Raw genomic sequence first — 13782 nt, forward strand, 5'->3', positions numbered from 1 at the left:
CAAATATCATGAAACATTTACATTTTGTAGTCCATTGTATAATTTAAATAAACATAAATGCAAATTTCGCATGTGGAAAAAGTAAGTACACCCCGACATTTGTCACTACTTCAAATACCTAAAATTAGAATCAGGTGCACCAGCTCAGGTGCAAATGATGAGAACATCGTTTGAGAGGTTCTTGGAGGAACCTGTCTTATTTAAACCTCAGATATTTAGTTTGGTTTGCTCTTTGTTGTTGAAGTGTGCGGCGTCACCATGGCTAGATCAAAAGAGCTCTCTGAGGCCTTCAGAAAGAAGGTTATGGATGCCTACGAGTCTGGGAAGGGATTTAAAAAGATCTCCAAACAATTTTAAATCAATCATTTGACTGTCCGGAAGATCATCTACAAGTGGAGAAGATTCCAAACAACTGCCAACTTGTTCAGGCCAGGCTGCCCCAGCAAGTTCAGCCCGAGTGCAGACCGCAAGATGCTGAAAGAAGTCTCTAAGAACCCCAGAATGTCATCATGGGACCTACAGGTAGCTCTTGCCACTGTTGATGTCAAAGTGCACGAGTCTACCATGAGAAAGAGGCTGCACAAATTTGATCTACTTGGGAGGTGTGCCAGGAGAAAACCTTTGCTGTCCAGAAAGAACATCAGGGCAAGACTAAAGTTTGCCAATGAACACCGAGGCAAAGACCAGCACTTCTGGAACAATGTGTTCTGGACAGATGAGTCAGTGGTAGAGCTATTTGGCCACAGTACCAGAAGACATGTTTGGCGAAAACCAAAGACAGCATTTGACCACAAGAACCTGATACCAACTGTAAAGCATGGTGGTGGAAATATTATGGTTTGGGGCAGCTTTGCTGCATCAGGGCATGGGCAGCTCACCATCATAGAATCCACTATGAATTCTTCATTGTACCAGAGGGTGCTGGAGGATAATGTGAGGCCATCTGTCGGAAAGTTGAAGCTCAACCGAAGGTGGACCTTGCAACATGACAATGACCCTAAACATACCAGTAAATCCACCAAGGAATGGCTGAAAAGAAAGAAATGGGGGGTTCTGGAATGGCCAAGTCAAAGCCCTGATCTAAATCCCATCGAGATGTTGTGGGGGGATTTGAAACGAGCTGTGCATGCAAGAAAGCCCTCAAACATCGCACAGCTGAAGGAATCATGCATGGAGGAGTGGGCAAAAATTTCTCCCAGTCGATGTCAGAGACTGGTAGACAGTTATAAGAAACGCCTACTTCAGGTTGTTTCTGCCAAAGGGGGCAATACCACCTATTAGAGCCAAGGGTGTACTTACTTTTTCCACATGCGAAATTTGCATTTATGTTTATTTAAATTATACAATGGACTACAAAATGTAAATGTTTCATGATATTTGTTTTATTATATCACCTTTGTCTATCAATATTGTTGAAATGAAGATCAAATAGCTGTATGTTGAAATATGTTGAAAAAGTCAAAACTTTACATGGGGTGTACTTACTTTTTCACATGACTGTATGTTCAATCACAGCCATTTTTCTGCTGAAAATTTCAAATAATCATTTTGTGTTTAGAAGTGAAAACTTTGAGACAGGAGGCCATTTATCCGATCCTGCCTGTGCACTCTCCACACCCTCAGCTCTCCAACATAATACAGGTAACGTCAAGAGAGAAATTTATCGTGGGGAATTCGGAAGAAATTTATCGTGGCGACTTCGGGAGAAATTTATCATGGGGAATTCGGGAGAAATTTATCGTGGCGACTTCGGGAGGAATTTATCGTGGGGACTTCGAGAGAAATTTATCGTGGGGACTTCGGGAGAAATTTATCGTGGGGACTTTGGGAGAAATTTATCATGGGGAATTCGGGAGAAATTTATCGTGGGGAATTCGGGAGAAATTTATTGTGGGGAATTCGGGGGAAATTTATCGTGGGGAATTCGGGAGAAATTTATTGTGGGGAATTCGGGGGAAATTTATCGTGGGGAATTCGGGAGAAATTTATTGTGGGGAATTTGGGTGAAATTTATCGTGGGGAATTCGGGAGAAATTTATCGTAGGGACTTCGGGCGAAATTTCTCGTGGGGACTTCGGGAGAAATTTCTCATGGGGACTTTGGCGGAAATTTATCGTGGGGACTTCGGGAGAAATTTATCGTGGGGACTTCGGGAGAAATTTATCGTGGGGACTTTGGGAGAAATTTATCATGGGGTCTTTTAGCTTTGAAACTCCAGCTTAATGTCCCCATCCAAAGGACAACACCACCTGAGAAACAGAGCCGAGCTGGAACTTCATCATAACGGCAGTTTTTATTTAAATCCGCCCCAGACAGGTTTCAAGCAGGAAGTAGACAGTTCATTGGTGATCATAATCCCAGCTGAGCTATCATGCTGCCCATTCTATCGTTCACCTGCAGTATTCGTGCCTATGATCGATTTTTAAAAAAAATAGTTTACAGCAAAGGTCAATGGCACCAAAAATTTAACATAAAATTAAAAAACATAAAGCAGGAAATTAGCACATAAAAGTTACCTCGTTTGCACCAGATGTGGCCCTTTTGCCGTGTTGCTTCATCCTTCCAAGATCCATCCTTACAAATCCTCCTTCCAATCAGCATGTACTCCTCTTTGCATTCATATTCTGCACGTTCACCCTTTTGAAACACCATTTTCCAGTTCATCAGATCGCCATTGTCTATCCATGATTGTGGAGTACTGCAGACTTCCCCTGATGGAAACATGAATATAAGAATTGTCATAATTTCATGAGGAACTAGAACGGCATTCAGTAGAGAGCATACTTCCGCCTGGTGAACAGTTTACGTTTTGCATCCCACTGATAGGCCGGATCTGGATTCGGACCTGAACCACAATCTAATCGGCTTGTTCTCATCACCTAACCAATTCGTCCACCAAGTTTATTCAAAACTCGTCCATAACTTTTTTAAATATCATGTTGTATATCGCTTTTCACCTGATCACTCAATGGTGAAGAATCACTTAAAAATTAAATAATTATTGTATCCGAATCCATATTCAGATCTCCACACCAAAATCGAAACGATTAGTCCTTTGCACACAACCAAACCTCTCCACCAAGTTTTGTCCAAATCTGTCCATAACTTTTTGAGATATCCTGCTATTTGTCGGTTTTGGCCCTAGATCACCCAATGGTAAAGAATCACTTTAAAACATTATAGTTCCCGAATCCGGATCTTCACCAAAATCGAATCATTTCGTCCTTGTCATATGCACAACGTCTCTGCCAAATTTCGTCCAAATCCATCGCTAACTTTTTGAGATATCCAGCTATGTATCGTTTTTGGCCCGATCTCCCAATGGTGAAGAATCAATTGTAATTAAATAATTCTCATATCCGAATCCTTATTCAGATCTTCACCAAAATCGAATCGAATCGTCCTTGTCACGCACCCAACATCCCCACCAAGTTTCGTCCAAATCAGTCCACAACGTAATGAGATATCCTGCTATGTATCGTTTCTGGCCCAATCACCCATTGGTGAAAAATCACTTTTAAAAGTCTGCTAGCTGGATCCAAATCCAGATCTTCACCAAAATCTAATCATTTTATTATTGTCACATACGCCATCTCTCTGCCAAATTTCATCGGAATCCTTCCACAACTTTTTGAGATATTTTGTTCACAGACAGACAAACAGGGGTGAAAACATAACCCCCATCCACCTTTGGTGACAAAAAAAAAAAAAAAAATACACCTTTAGAGGCCATTTTTTCCTGCAAGCGGGGGTTGGCCTTTTTCGGGGACCGTGGTTGTTGTTGTTTTTTGGTCCCCTTTTTGAAGCAATGTTTTACGGCCGGATGCCCTTCCTGACGCCAACCCTTTTTGTCGCCTTTTTACGACAAACAGGGAATTACCAGTGAACTGTTACTCAATTTGCCGACCTTGGAAGGATGACAGGCTGAGTCAACCCCCCTGGCGTTAATTCAGCGATCGACCGGGATTCGAACCCAGGATCCTAGGATCCTAAGCTGGCACCCTAGCCGCTAGCCCAACACCAGGCTTGTCACATACGCCATCTCTCTGCCAAATTTCATCGGAATCCTTCCACAACTTTTTGAGATATTTTGTTCACAGACAGACAAACAGGGGTGAAAACATAACCCCCATCCACCTTTGGTGACAGATGTAATTAATTATCATGTCGTGTCCTCGGGGTTAAGACCCCAAGAGGACGAATGACCAAAACAAGCTTTACACCGAGGCATATACCCAACTTGGCTGTATTATCTTTTCGCGAGCGCTGGAAGGTTTGAGGCTTTAGCTGATCGGAAAACATGCAGGGGCTAATCCAAACCCACAAACACGAAGACGGGACAGCAAAATCCACAATACAAGGAAAGTAAAATTCGACAAATAATGATTTAATGAAAACAAGTGAATCCTCTTGGATTGCGCTGAGGTTCGGGCATGGAATTTCGAGCCTCGATCATGGTTCGAGCCTCGATCTTGTATACAAAAATAATAATAATAATAATAATAATAAGAACCTTGGGCCGAATCTCGCGCTTCACCAGTGCGCGTGCGCGAATTTACGTCACGTCGGCAGCGAGAAGGGGTTCCCCAACACGAACCAATCAGGAACTGCCACGTCACACTTATATGATCTCAGAATTCCTGTGACAGGAATTCGCGTTACACTGGCTGGAAGTCATTCGCTAGAGGCGCTTCCTCAGCGCTAATAAATGCAAATAACAATGAAAGGTGAGGTAAAAACTAAAATTCCTAAATAAGGGACCCTCCACTCAGTCTTGTATACAAATAAGGGGAAAACAAAAGTAAAAATAAATTGGTGTTTATAGTGCCGGCACTTAGCGTTGTTCAAGCGAGGCTGTCAAATATATTTGGCAGCACAAAGGGGCCTGCAGCCGTGCGCGGGAAAGATGCACACAATGGCACGGAGCTCCTCTCCATCTCGCCAAGGAACGTGAAGGGATTGCGTTTGGCCTGTCCTCTCGCACTCTTGTCTCCTTCCGACCGACGCGCCAAGAGCTCCGGAACGTCTCCGCAGGCGCACACGAGGCCAAAAAGCGACCGTTTGCTCGTGTGACCGAGGCAAGATAATTAGCTAGGGTGAGACGTCTTCCTCTTCCTCCTCCCTCCACCATCAAAAGTTTCACAAACGGACAGTACTGAGATGCAGCCGTTTGCCAGCGCGACCAAGACAAAGTTTAAGAGTGAGCGAAGCAACCGTCCCTCACGCGAAGCCAGGACCAGAAGAGAGAGACATAAATGGCGAGACCGCGTTCTTTTTTCGTGCTCTCCCGAATGTTCCACTATGACGTCACACTCTCTGTCCAATCACCGAGTGCTACTCAATCACGAAGGCTGGGGCATGGCCTCCCAGTTACGATTTGTCAGGGGGCGGAGTCTAATCTCTCTTCGGGAATGTTCGGATGACGTCAAAGGCCGTGAGGCGGGGCTTGCATGCCGATCGGCAAATGTGCTGGCCCAGCACTGCTGGGTGTTGGTTATCCCTGGTGGCGTTGTGAACAAAAGTTGTTATAATTATTATTTACATTATTAGTTGTATTATTTACAGTGTGATCGTTGTAGTTATAACAACCAAGGGAAAAATCACAGAGCAATTACACACTGGAGTTTATCCTTAAGCCCTATCTAATTAGCATAGCTCCACCCCTTGCATCGAGACACATATACAATCTTACCCAAACATTCGACACCACTTAGATACATTGAGTGGGTTCTGCTTCTTCGCGACACTCGGAGCATGCAAATTTATACGACTCTGAACTTTCTTCAAGGTATTTCTTCATTTATCGCCCACAAACGTAACAATAATTAAGAAAATGAAACAAGAAAGAAGTCATGCAAAGCATGGTACTTGCAAAATACACCCCTTCCCCCAAAAAGTTGCCATGGATACAACAAATTGTCCATTTCATTAAGATTAAAATTGACGATCTTAATCAAAGCTCGGGTCAATCGCATTAAAATGTATTATTTTTCAGATGAAAACTGATGATATGAGATGTATGACCTTGTGCTGACCTTTTCACCTTTAGACCTCAAAAAGAGCTGGTTTCCCAATTCAGTGGTGCACTATGAAATTTTCTTCAATCTACAGGTTAATTTGATGAAAAGTGCCGATTTTTCAGATGAAAATTGATGATTGTAGAAGTTTGACCTTCAGTTATCTTTGACCTTTTAACCTCAAAAATAGTTCGTTGTACAATTTGGTGACAATATGCAAATGCTGTGCAACTTTCAAATTGATCGGATGAAAAATGACAATTTTAAAATTTGACCACAAGTTGAGCTTTGACTTTTGACCTAAAAATCAATAGGCTTCTTCCTTATGACCAACTCTACCATTTCGTGGAGTTTCGTAAAGAACAGTTTAAAATTGCGACCTGCACGCGGTTGACAGACAGACAGAGATTAATGCACAAGACCAACAGACATACTTGAAAAATGTTCGATTTTGCAAGTAACAAAGTTGAATCCACCGTTTTGAATCCTCCTTACTTTTGCACGTGGGTGGTTCATGACTCCAGGTTCCATCCTCCTGGCAGTTTGAATGCCCTGAACCATGCCTGCTGTCAGAATCAGACTCGCAATAGAACTTTAGAACACCTGGGTATGGAATCCCGAGTTCAGTTCTGTGGGTGTTCAGCACCCTGTATTCAATATTCTCTGGGATGTCTGGAAACAGACATATTGCAGCTAAAAATGTTTTGGGGAAGAGAGAGAAAAAACATACATTTTAATATTTTTCCCTTTTACACTGCATTTTTTACCTTCACAGTTGTAAATGATTGTGTATTGGTTGATGATTTTTTTTCCTTTAGTACACAAGTCGGTAATATAATGGTATCAAACTCATGCTGCAGCTGCTCAAGAGCTTTCAGAAGTCTGTGTGAAAATTCTGCTTGGAAAGTAGAGGAGGTGAGGTGATGACGGTTCTATATACCACGTCCCTTTTGCAAGGATTTCAAAAAGTAAAATAAAAATCGCCTCAACAAGAACGTCACTGAACTATGTGCTTTAGACCTCGGAATAAAGCAGCATCACTACAGGTATGACCAACATTTCTATCAGTTTTACAGTGATGAGGACAAATGGTGTGAACAATCATGGCAAAAAAAATTCAACCTTCACAAACTAGTGGCGTCCTGCTCCAGCCATTGGCCAAACAAGTAGCAGTATTCCTCGAACTGCTAAGCTGAAAACCGGGATCACAGAAGAATTCCACTTTACTCCCAAACACTCCGTCAGTCCCAATGATGAACTTGTATCCTCCATTGTCTGGCTCCTGAAGTCCAGAGCACCGTTTGGCTGGGAAAAGAGAGGTAGACACGTGAGACAAGTACACATCAGAGATCAACTTGTTGAAGAAAAATGGGGAAAACAATGAGACAAGAGTTAGGTACGAGTAAAGAAAGCCGAGCACAATAAATATACCCAGCAGGTATGTTTGAAATGAAACATCATTGGAGGAATCCACCTGCATTGAGTTAGGACTGTTGACAGTGAGGTCTCAAATAATATGGTGCATGTGCACCTGTTCAAAATGTACGAAGAAAGGAAATAAAGACAGATCTCGATCTCGCGAGATCTTGCGGGGGAGGTCACGGTCTTTCGAAGCTGTCCCGATCCTCACGCACGCTCGAAGTTAAGTAATTGTTCAAATTGTATTTTTGTCGAAACTGTATTTATCTTACGTGTGTGTACCAATAGTGCGTCCCTTGGAAGATTATCGGTGTTAATCTTTCATACCTGTATATAATAGTCGAGTAGTTCGTGCCGCGTTATTTTGCAGCCTAGTTCTTGAAGCTTTCTACCTTGAGGCTTGTTTTCACCCAGTGGTCGATTGTGGTCCTTCTACTCTCGTGTTCTCAGTTTTTTCCCAGTCTTTTCACCCCATACTTCCGTGTTTAAATTCTTAACGAAAAAAAAACATTTCCTTCTTTGTTCTTTTCGTTTCGTTCATTCTTCGACCACGTGTTTCACCCCCATTTCACGCCATTCCCCAGATCTGTTTTGACGACATCTTTTGCCCTGTTCACGTGACTCGTGGTTGTCCCTCTAGGCTCCCTCTCCCCGTTGGTATTTTTGTGAATATTAGATTGTTCTTCACGGTTCTGTTTAAATATGTTTAAACTTTCCCCTGCAGTGTTTTATTCAGTGGTATATCACAACACGCTGTTTTTCTTCCGATTTAAAAGGCTCTTTTCAATTTCCTCTCCAACTCATTCCACTGCAAAAAAAATTCAATCTCTTATCATTCTAAATCACTACATGCTCTAAATTCACATTCATTCCACCCCTCTTCCATCGTTCTTAAACGGATCGCTAACTTGAAAAATCTCAATAAACCCAATTTGTTATAAATGTTCGTCTTTCATAAATCATCCACTTTCTAAACGCTCCCCTTGCACCTCCCCTCCAAATCTCCCCCCTTGCCCCTCCCCTCCTAAACTCCCCCATTGCTCCTCCCCTCCTAAACTCCCCCCTAACCCCTCCTCTTCAAAACTCCCCCCCAACCCCTCCCCATCAAATCTACCCCCCTACCATCCCTCTCCAATTCTCCCCCCTCCCACATCCTTCTCAAAGCTGCCTCCTCCCCACTTCATCTCCCGTCTATCTCATATCTCCACCTCCCCCAACCTTCTACTTTCCTCTGCCCCCCTCAAAGAACCCCTCACTGTGCCTCATCCAATCACCATCAAACCTTTCATCCTCCTCATCCTTCCCTTTCTTGTAACTCTTGTGAAATCTCTGACACACTATCAACAGCTCTCCCTACCGCCTCCTCCTCTTCCTCCTCTTACCCTATCCCTCCCCCCTCCCCTGTCCTGTATCCAATGCTCCCCCTTCCTCTTCCTCAACGGTATGGACTTTGAACATCCGGGTCCTTCACTCAAACCTGATTGATCTCTCCATTCAGGTTGCTTCTGACAATCCAGACTTGATCGGCTTAACAGAAAATTTCCTCCTTCAAGATGTCTCTGATTCCTCAATATCCCTTCCTGGTTACTCCCTCCTCCGGTATGATAGACTTGAGCCTGGTCCTGGTGTTGGGGTTGCTATCTTTATCAAAAACTCTCTTCCTCACTCTCCTTGCACTGCCCTCTCTCCACCCCACCCCCAGGAGTACCTCTGGCTACGGCTTCCTCTCCGCTCCCACCTTTTGTTCATATGTGTTCTGTACCGTCCTCCAAACAGTGATGACTCCATTTCCATGTCACTGTCTGACAACATGGACCAAATTCTATCAACTCATCCAAACTCTCTCTTCCTCATATGTGGCGACTTCATCTGTCATCATGCCAGCTGGCTGGGTGTGGGTTCCTCTCTCACCAGCCATGGCACCTCAGCAAAGGACTTCTGTGAATCATTGGGACTGACACAATCTGTCAATTTCCCAACCCGGATCTCAACCAATGGTGTATCTTCTCTTCTAGACTTGGTTATGACAAACTTCCCTGCAAATGTCTGCTGCTCTTCTTCTGCTCCAATCGGTTCTTCTGATCATGTGCTTGTTAAAGTAGACATCTCTCTGGCCATTCTCAGAGAGCCTCCTCAGCGTCGACGAGTCTGGCATTTCACTCTAGTCTAGTAGGAAGACTAGGTCCCCCTGCACCCCCCGGAGATATACTTCTAATCAGTGTTTCTAGATTGGAAAAAATGTGTAGAAAATGACTAGCTATGGCCCCAAGCTGAAAAAATGTCCCACATACCATTTTTATGCAAATTACTGCTGCCATTATCAAAAAAAGACTAGGTCCCCCTGCACCCCCCGGAGATATACTTCTAATCAGTGTTTCTAGATTGGAGAAAATGTGTAGAAAATGACTAGCTATGGCCCCAAGCTGAAAAAATGTCCCACATACCATTTTTATGCAAATTACTGCTGCCATTATCAAAAAAACGAGTTTTGACATATCTCAGCCAATATTGCAGATAATTGAAAAATGAAGGTGTCTAGACCCATGTTTTGAAGGGCATAGATCATGATAGAACTATTCATAACATGATTACATGTGTCTATGGTATACTAGTATGCTAATTAGTGCTTTATTTACAAAATAATCACAGTTTTACGAAATAATAGACTCATATTAAGGTCCGTCTACACAGACGTTAACACAAAGTTTTATTTTTCTAAATATTTCTATTTTGACAGTTGTAATATTTAGAAAAATAAAACTTTGTGTTAACGTCTGTGTAGACGGACCTTAATATGAGTCTATTATTTCGTAAAACTGTGATTATTTTGTAAATAAAGCACTAATTAGCATACTAGTATACCATAGACACATGTAATCATGTTATGAATAGTTCTATCATGATCTATGCCCTTCAAAACATGGGTCTAGACACCTTCATTTTTCAATTATCTGCAATATTGGCTGAGATATGTCAAAAATCGTGTTTTTGATAATGGCAGCAGTAATTTGCATACAAATGGTATGTGGGACATTTTTTCAGCTTGGGGCCATAGCTAGTCATTTTCTACACATTTTTTCCAATCTAGAAACACTGATTAGAAGTATATCTCCGGGGGGTGCAGGGGGACCTAGTCTTTTTTTGATAATGGCAGCAGTAATTTGCATAAAAATGGTATGTGGGACATTTTTTCAGCTTGGGGCCATAGCTAGTCATTTTCTACACATTTTTTCCAATCTAGAAACACTGATTAGAAGTATATCTCCGGGGGGTGCAGGGGGACCTAGTCTTCCTACTAGACTACTCAGGCCGACTGGCACGGGCTGCAAACAGCCATCAATCATCTGGACTAGTCTCCCATCTCTACTGCCTCTGATATCAATTCTTCCTGGGAGTTCTTCCAAAGCAAACTGCTCTCTCTCATGCACAGATTTATCCCATCTCGTCTTCAGTTGTCTTACCCTTCCTCCCATCCATGGTACACTGAATCTTGTGGTGAGGCAGTTGCCCTGAAACAACTTGCCTTTGCCTCTTGGAAGGCAAATCCAACTGAAGGCAATCTCAGTTCCTTCCACCAAGCTCGGAACAAGTGTGTGTCTACCCTCAGGAGTGCCAGGAAGCACTATCTCTCCACACTCAAGAATGAACTATCAAAACTGTCTCCTTCCTCAAAATCCTGCTGGCGTCTGGTCAAATCCGTTTCTGGTGTTTGTTCCCCCTCCATCCCCTCCCTCACCTCAAATGGCTACACAGTTGACACCGCACGTGACAAAGCCGAATGCCTCAACTCTGTGTTTGCCTCAAAATCTTGTGTCCCAAACCCATCTCTCTGTGTTCCCACCTTACCCAGTCGAAACCAACTACTCCTGGACTCTGTGTCTTTCTCTCCTGACAAGGTTGAGAAGTTTTTGTCAAACCTCGACTCCGATTCTGCAACTGGACCAGACGGCATCAGCCCACGGGTCCTAAAATCCTGCTCTGCCGCTCTATCTCACCCTCTCTCTGTTCTTTTCACCCTCTCTTTTGCTCAAGGTCATCTGCCAGCATCTTGGAAATCAGCAAACATTACCGCTTTACACAAAAAAGGTACAAAAACAGATCCTTGCAACTACAGACCAATCAGCCTGCTCCCAATTATCAGCAAAGTCATGGAATCCATCATTGCTTCGGATATCAAATCCTTCCTCTTCTCCAATGGCTTGATCTCCGATCATCAATTTGGATTCAGACCAGGTCATTCTACTCTGGACATGTTGCTTCTGCTGTCTCAACAATGGATGGAGGTCCTCAATGCCAACCAGGAAATCAGAGCTGTCTCCCTTGACATATCACGTGCCTTCGATACGGTCTGGCACCCAGCTCTGCTCACCAAACTCTCCTCCTATGGTATCCATGGAAATCTCCACGCTAGGCTCGCGGACTTCTTCTCTGGTCATATTCAACGTGTGGCCCTGAATGGATTTCTCTCATCGCCCCTTCCTTTACTGGCTGGAGTTCCCCAAGTTAGCGTTCTGGGCCCTGTGCTTTTTCTGGTCTTCATCAATGATCTCTGTGACTCTCTGGAAAATCCTCTCTATCTCTTTGCTGATGACTCCACTCTCTGCTGCTCCATTCCTCATCCCTCAGATCGGCTGTCTGCAGCCTCCTCACTCTCTGCAGACCTGGACAAAATCACAGACTGGTCAAACAAGTGGAACATGTCTTTCAATCCTGACAAATCTCACACTCTTACTATGTCTCTCCGAAAAGACCGACTGGACAACCCTCCCATCTACTATCTCAACCATCCTCTCCAAGAAGTTCTGTCGCTCAAGCTTTTGGGTCTCACTATATGCCATGATCTTTTTTGGGAAAACCACATTTCCAAGCTGACCTCCAACGCCAGTCGCCGACTGGGCATCCTCCGTCGTGCGAAGTCCTTCCTTGGCACACCTGAGCTCCTCACCACATACAAGGCTTTCATCCGCAGCTCAATGGAATACTGTTCTCCCCTATGGGCCGGTGCTCCTGCCTCACACCTAGCTCGGCTTCACGCTGTTGAAACCAAAGCTTTCAGAATTATTGGAATCTCCCGCGATGAAGCTAACTCCGAGGGCTTTTCACTCACTCACCGCAGGCAAGTTGGTGGTCTTTCTGTCTTCTGCCGACTCCTCTCCGGCCTTGCTCCCCCAGCTCTCTCTGTGCTCTGTCCCCCAAATATTCGTACAGGTCGCACAAGATCTGTCAGCAACCCACTTATGGTTAACCTGCCAAAATCAAGACTCTCTGCTCACCTTCACTCTTTCATTCCCCTTTTCTCCCGCCTCTGGAACAAACTCCCCCACTCCCTTCAATCCCACTCCTCCCTCCAGGAGTCCAGGTCTTTAAAACAGCTGTTCACCACCATCTCTAATCTTCCCCCATCCAAAACCTTGATCTTTTCTACCCCCGCTAATTTCACCCCAGATACACTTTTTCGAAATTCCAACTTCTTTCCTGGAAGTCCTTGCAGTGTCCATATGTTTTATACCTCTCCCACCTCCCCCCAATAGGCTATGAGCCGAGGGGTCGACTATGCTCAATCAGAGGGAGGATGGCTAACAGTTATTTTTGGCAAGGCCAAGGTCCCTAGTGCTGAAAAAAATGTGATAGCAGTGTGAAACTCTTAGCCGTATCTGTGTTATCATCACATTTGTCAGATCACCCATTTATCGCTTTTCGGGTCATTTTTCCCGCTTAAGATTTAGGGGGTGGGGTTAGTTTTTTGGCTCTCAAATAATATCACGTGTATATATCAGCTAGTGTGGTATATCAGGTAAAAGGTTATTGAATTACCTTTCAAATGATGTATAGAAAGTGCCTGTGTGATCTATAGTAACCTCTTTATAATGATTATTAAAACATAATTATTTCCACCAACTCTCAAAACGTCATCACAAAATCCCCAATTTTAGGAACAAAAATAGGCAAAAATCAAAAGGTATGTAAAAGGTATGTTTCGATTTGAGACACACATGCAGTATAATTAGAGTCAATATCCTCACACATATGATCATGATGTGCTATGAAATTCAATGCAATATGTGTAGACATGCTAATACGAATGTTGTCATCAATGTCAATATTTTCATTATATTTTAGGTGATTTGCAACCATGACAGCGGTGCACGACATCTAATGTATTTCTCTTTGTAGATTTGTTGGTGCAGAATACATTTTTAAGCAACTATAGCAACTGATGCTAATTTGTAGTAGTGGTGGTGGTGGTGGTCTCATTCGATATTATGTGTCTTTCCAGGTGAGACGGTGGTGGTGATATTGGTGGTGGTGAAACAGAGTGTACCGCAGATAGACAATTGAACAAATA

General features: G+C 43.4%; 1 protein-coding gene across 1 annotated transcript in view; it reads right to left on the reverse strand.

The window, feature by feature from the left end:
- Positions 1 to 2433: 2433 nt before the first annotated feature.
- LOC144892923 (complement factor H-like) overlaps positions 2434 to 13782 on the reverse strand; it is a 47309-nt gene continuing 35960 nt past the window's right edge. Inside the window, exons 3-5 of the mRNA XM_078781483.1 lie at positions 7140 to 7322; positions 6513 to 6710; positions 2434 to 2711 (exon numbers count right to left, since the gene is read on the reverse strand). Coding sequence (XP_078637609.1) covers positions 2449 to 2711; positions 6513 to 6710; positions 7140 to 7322 — 644 coding nt within the window. The 3' untranslated portion in view covers positions 2434 to 2448. The remainder of the gene's footprint in view (positions 2712 to 6512; positions 6711 to 7139; positions 7323 to 13782) is intronic.

This window comes from Myxine glutinosa, chromosome 7 (genome assembly GCF_964187855.1).
Source record: "Myxine glutinosa chromosome 7, kmMyxGlut1.1, whole genome shotgun sequence".
NCBI classification, from domain to species: Eukaryota; Metazoa; Chordata; class Myxini; order Myxiniformes; family Myxinidae; genus Myxine; species Myxine glutinosa.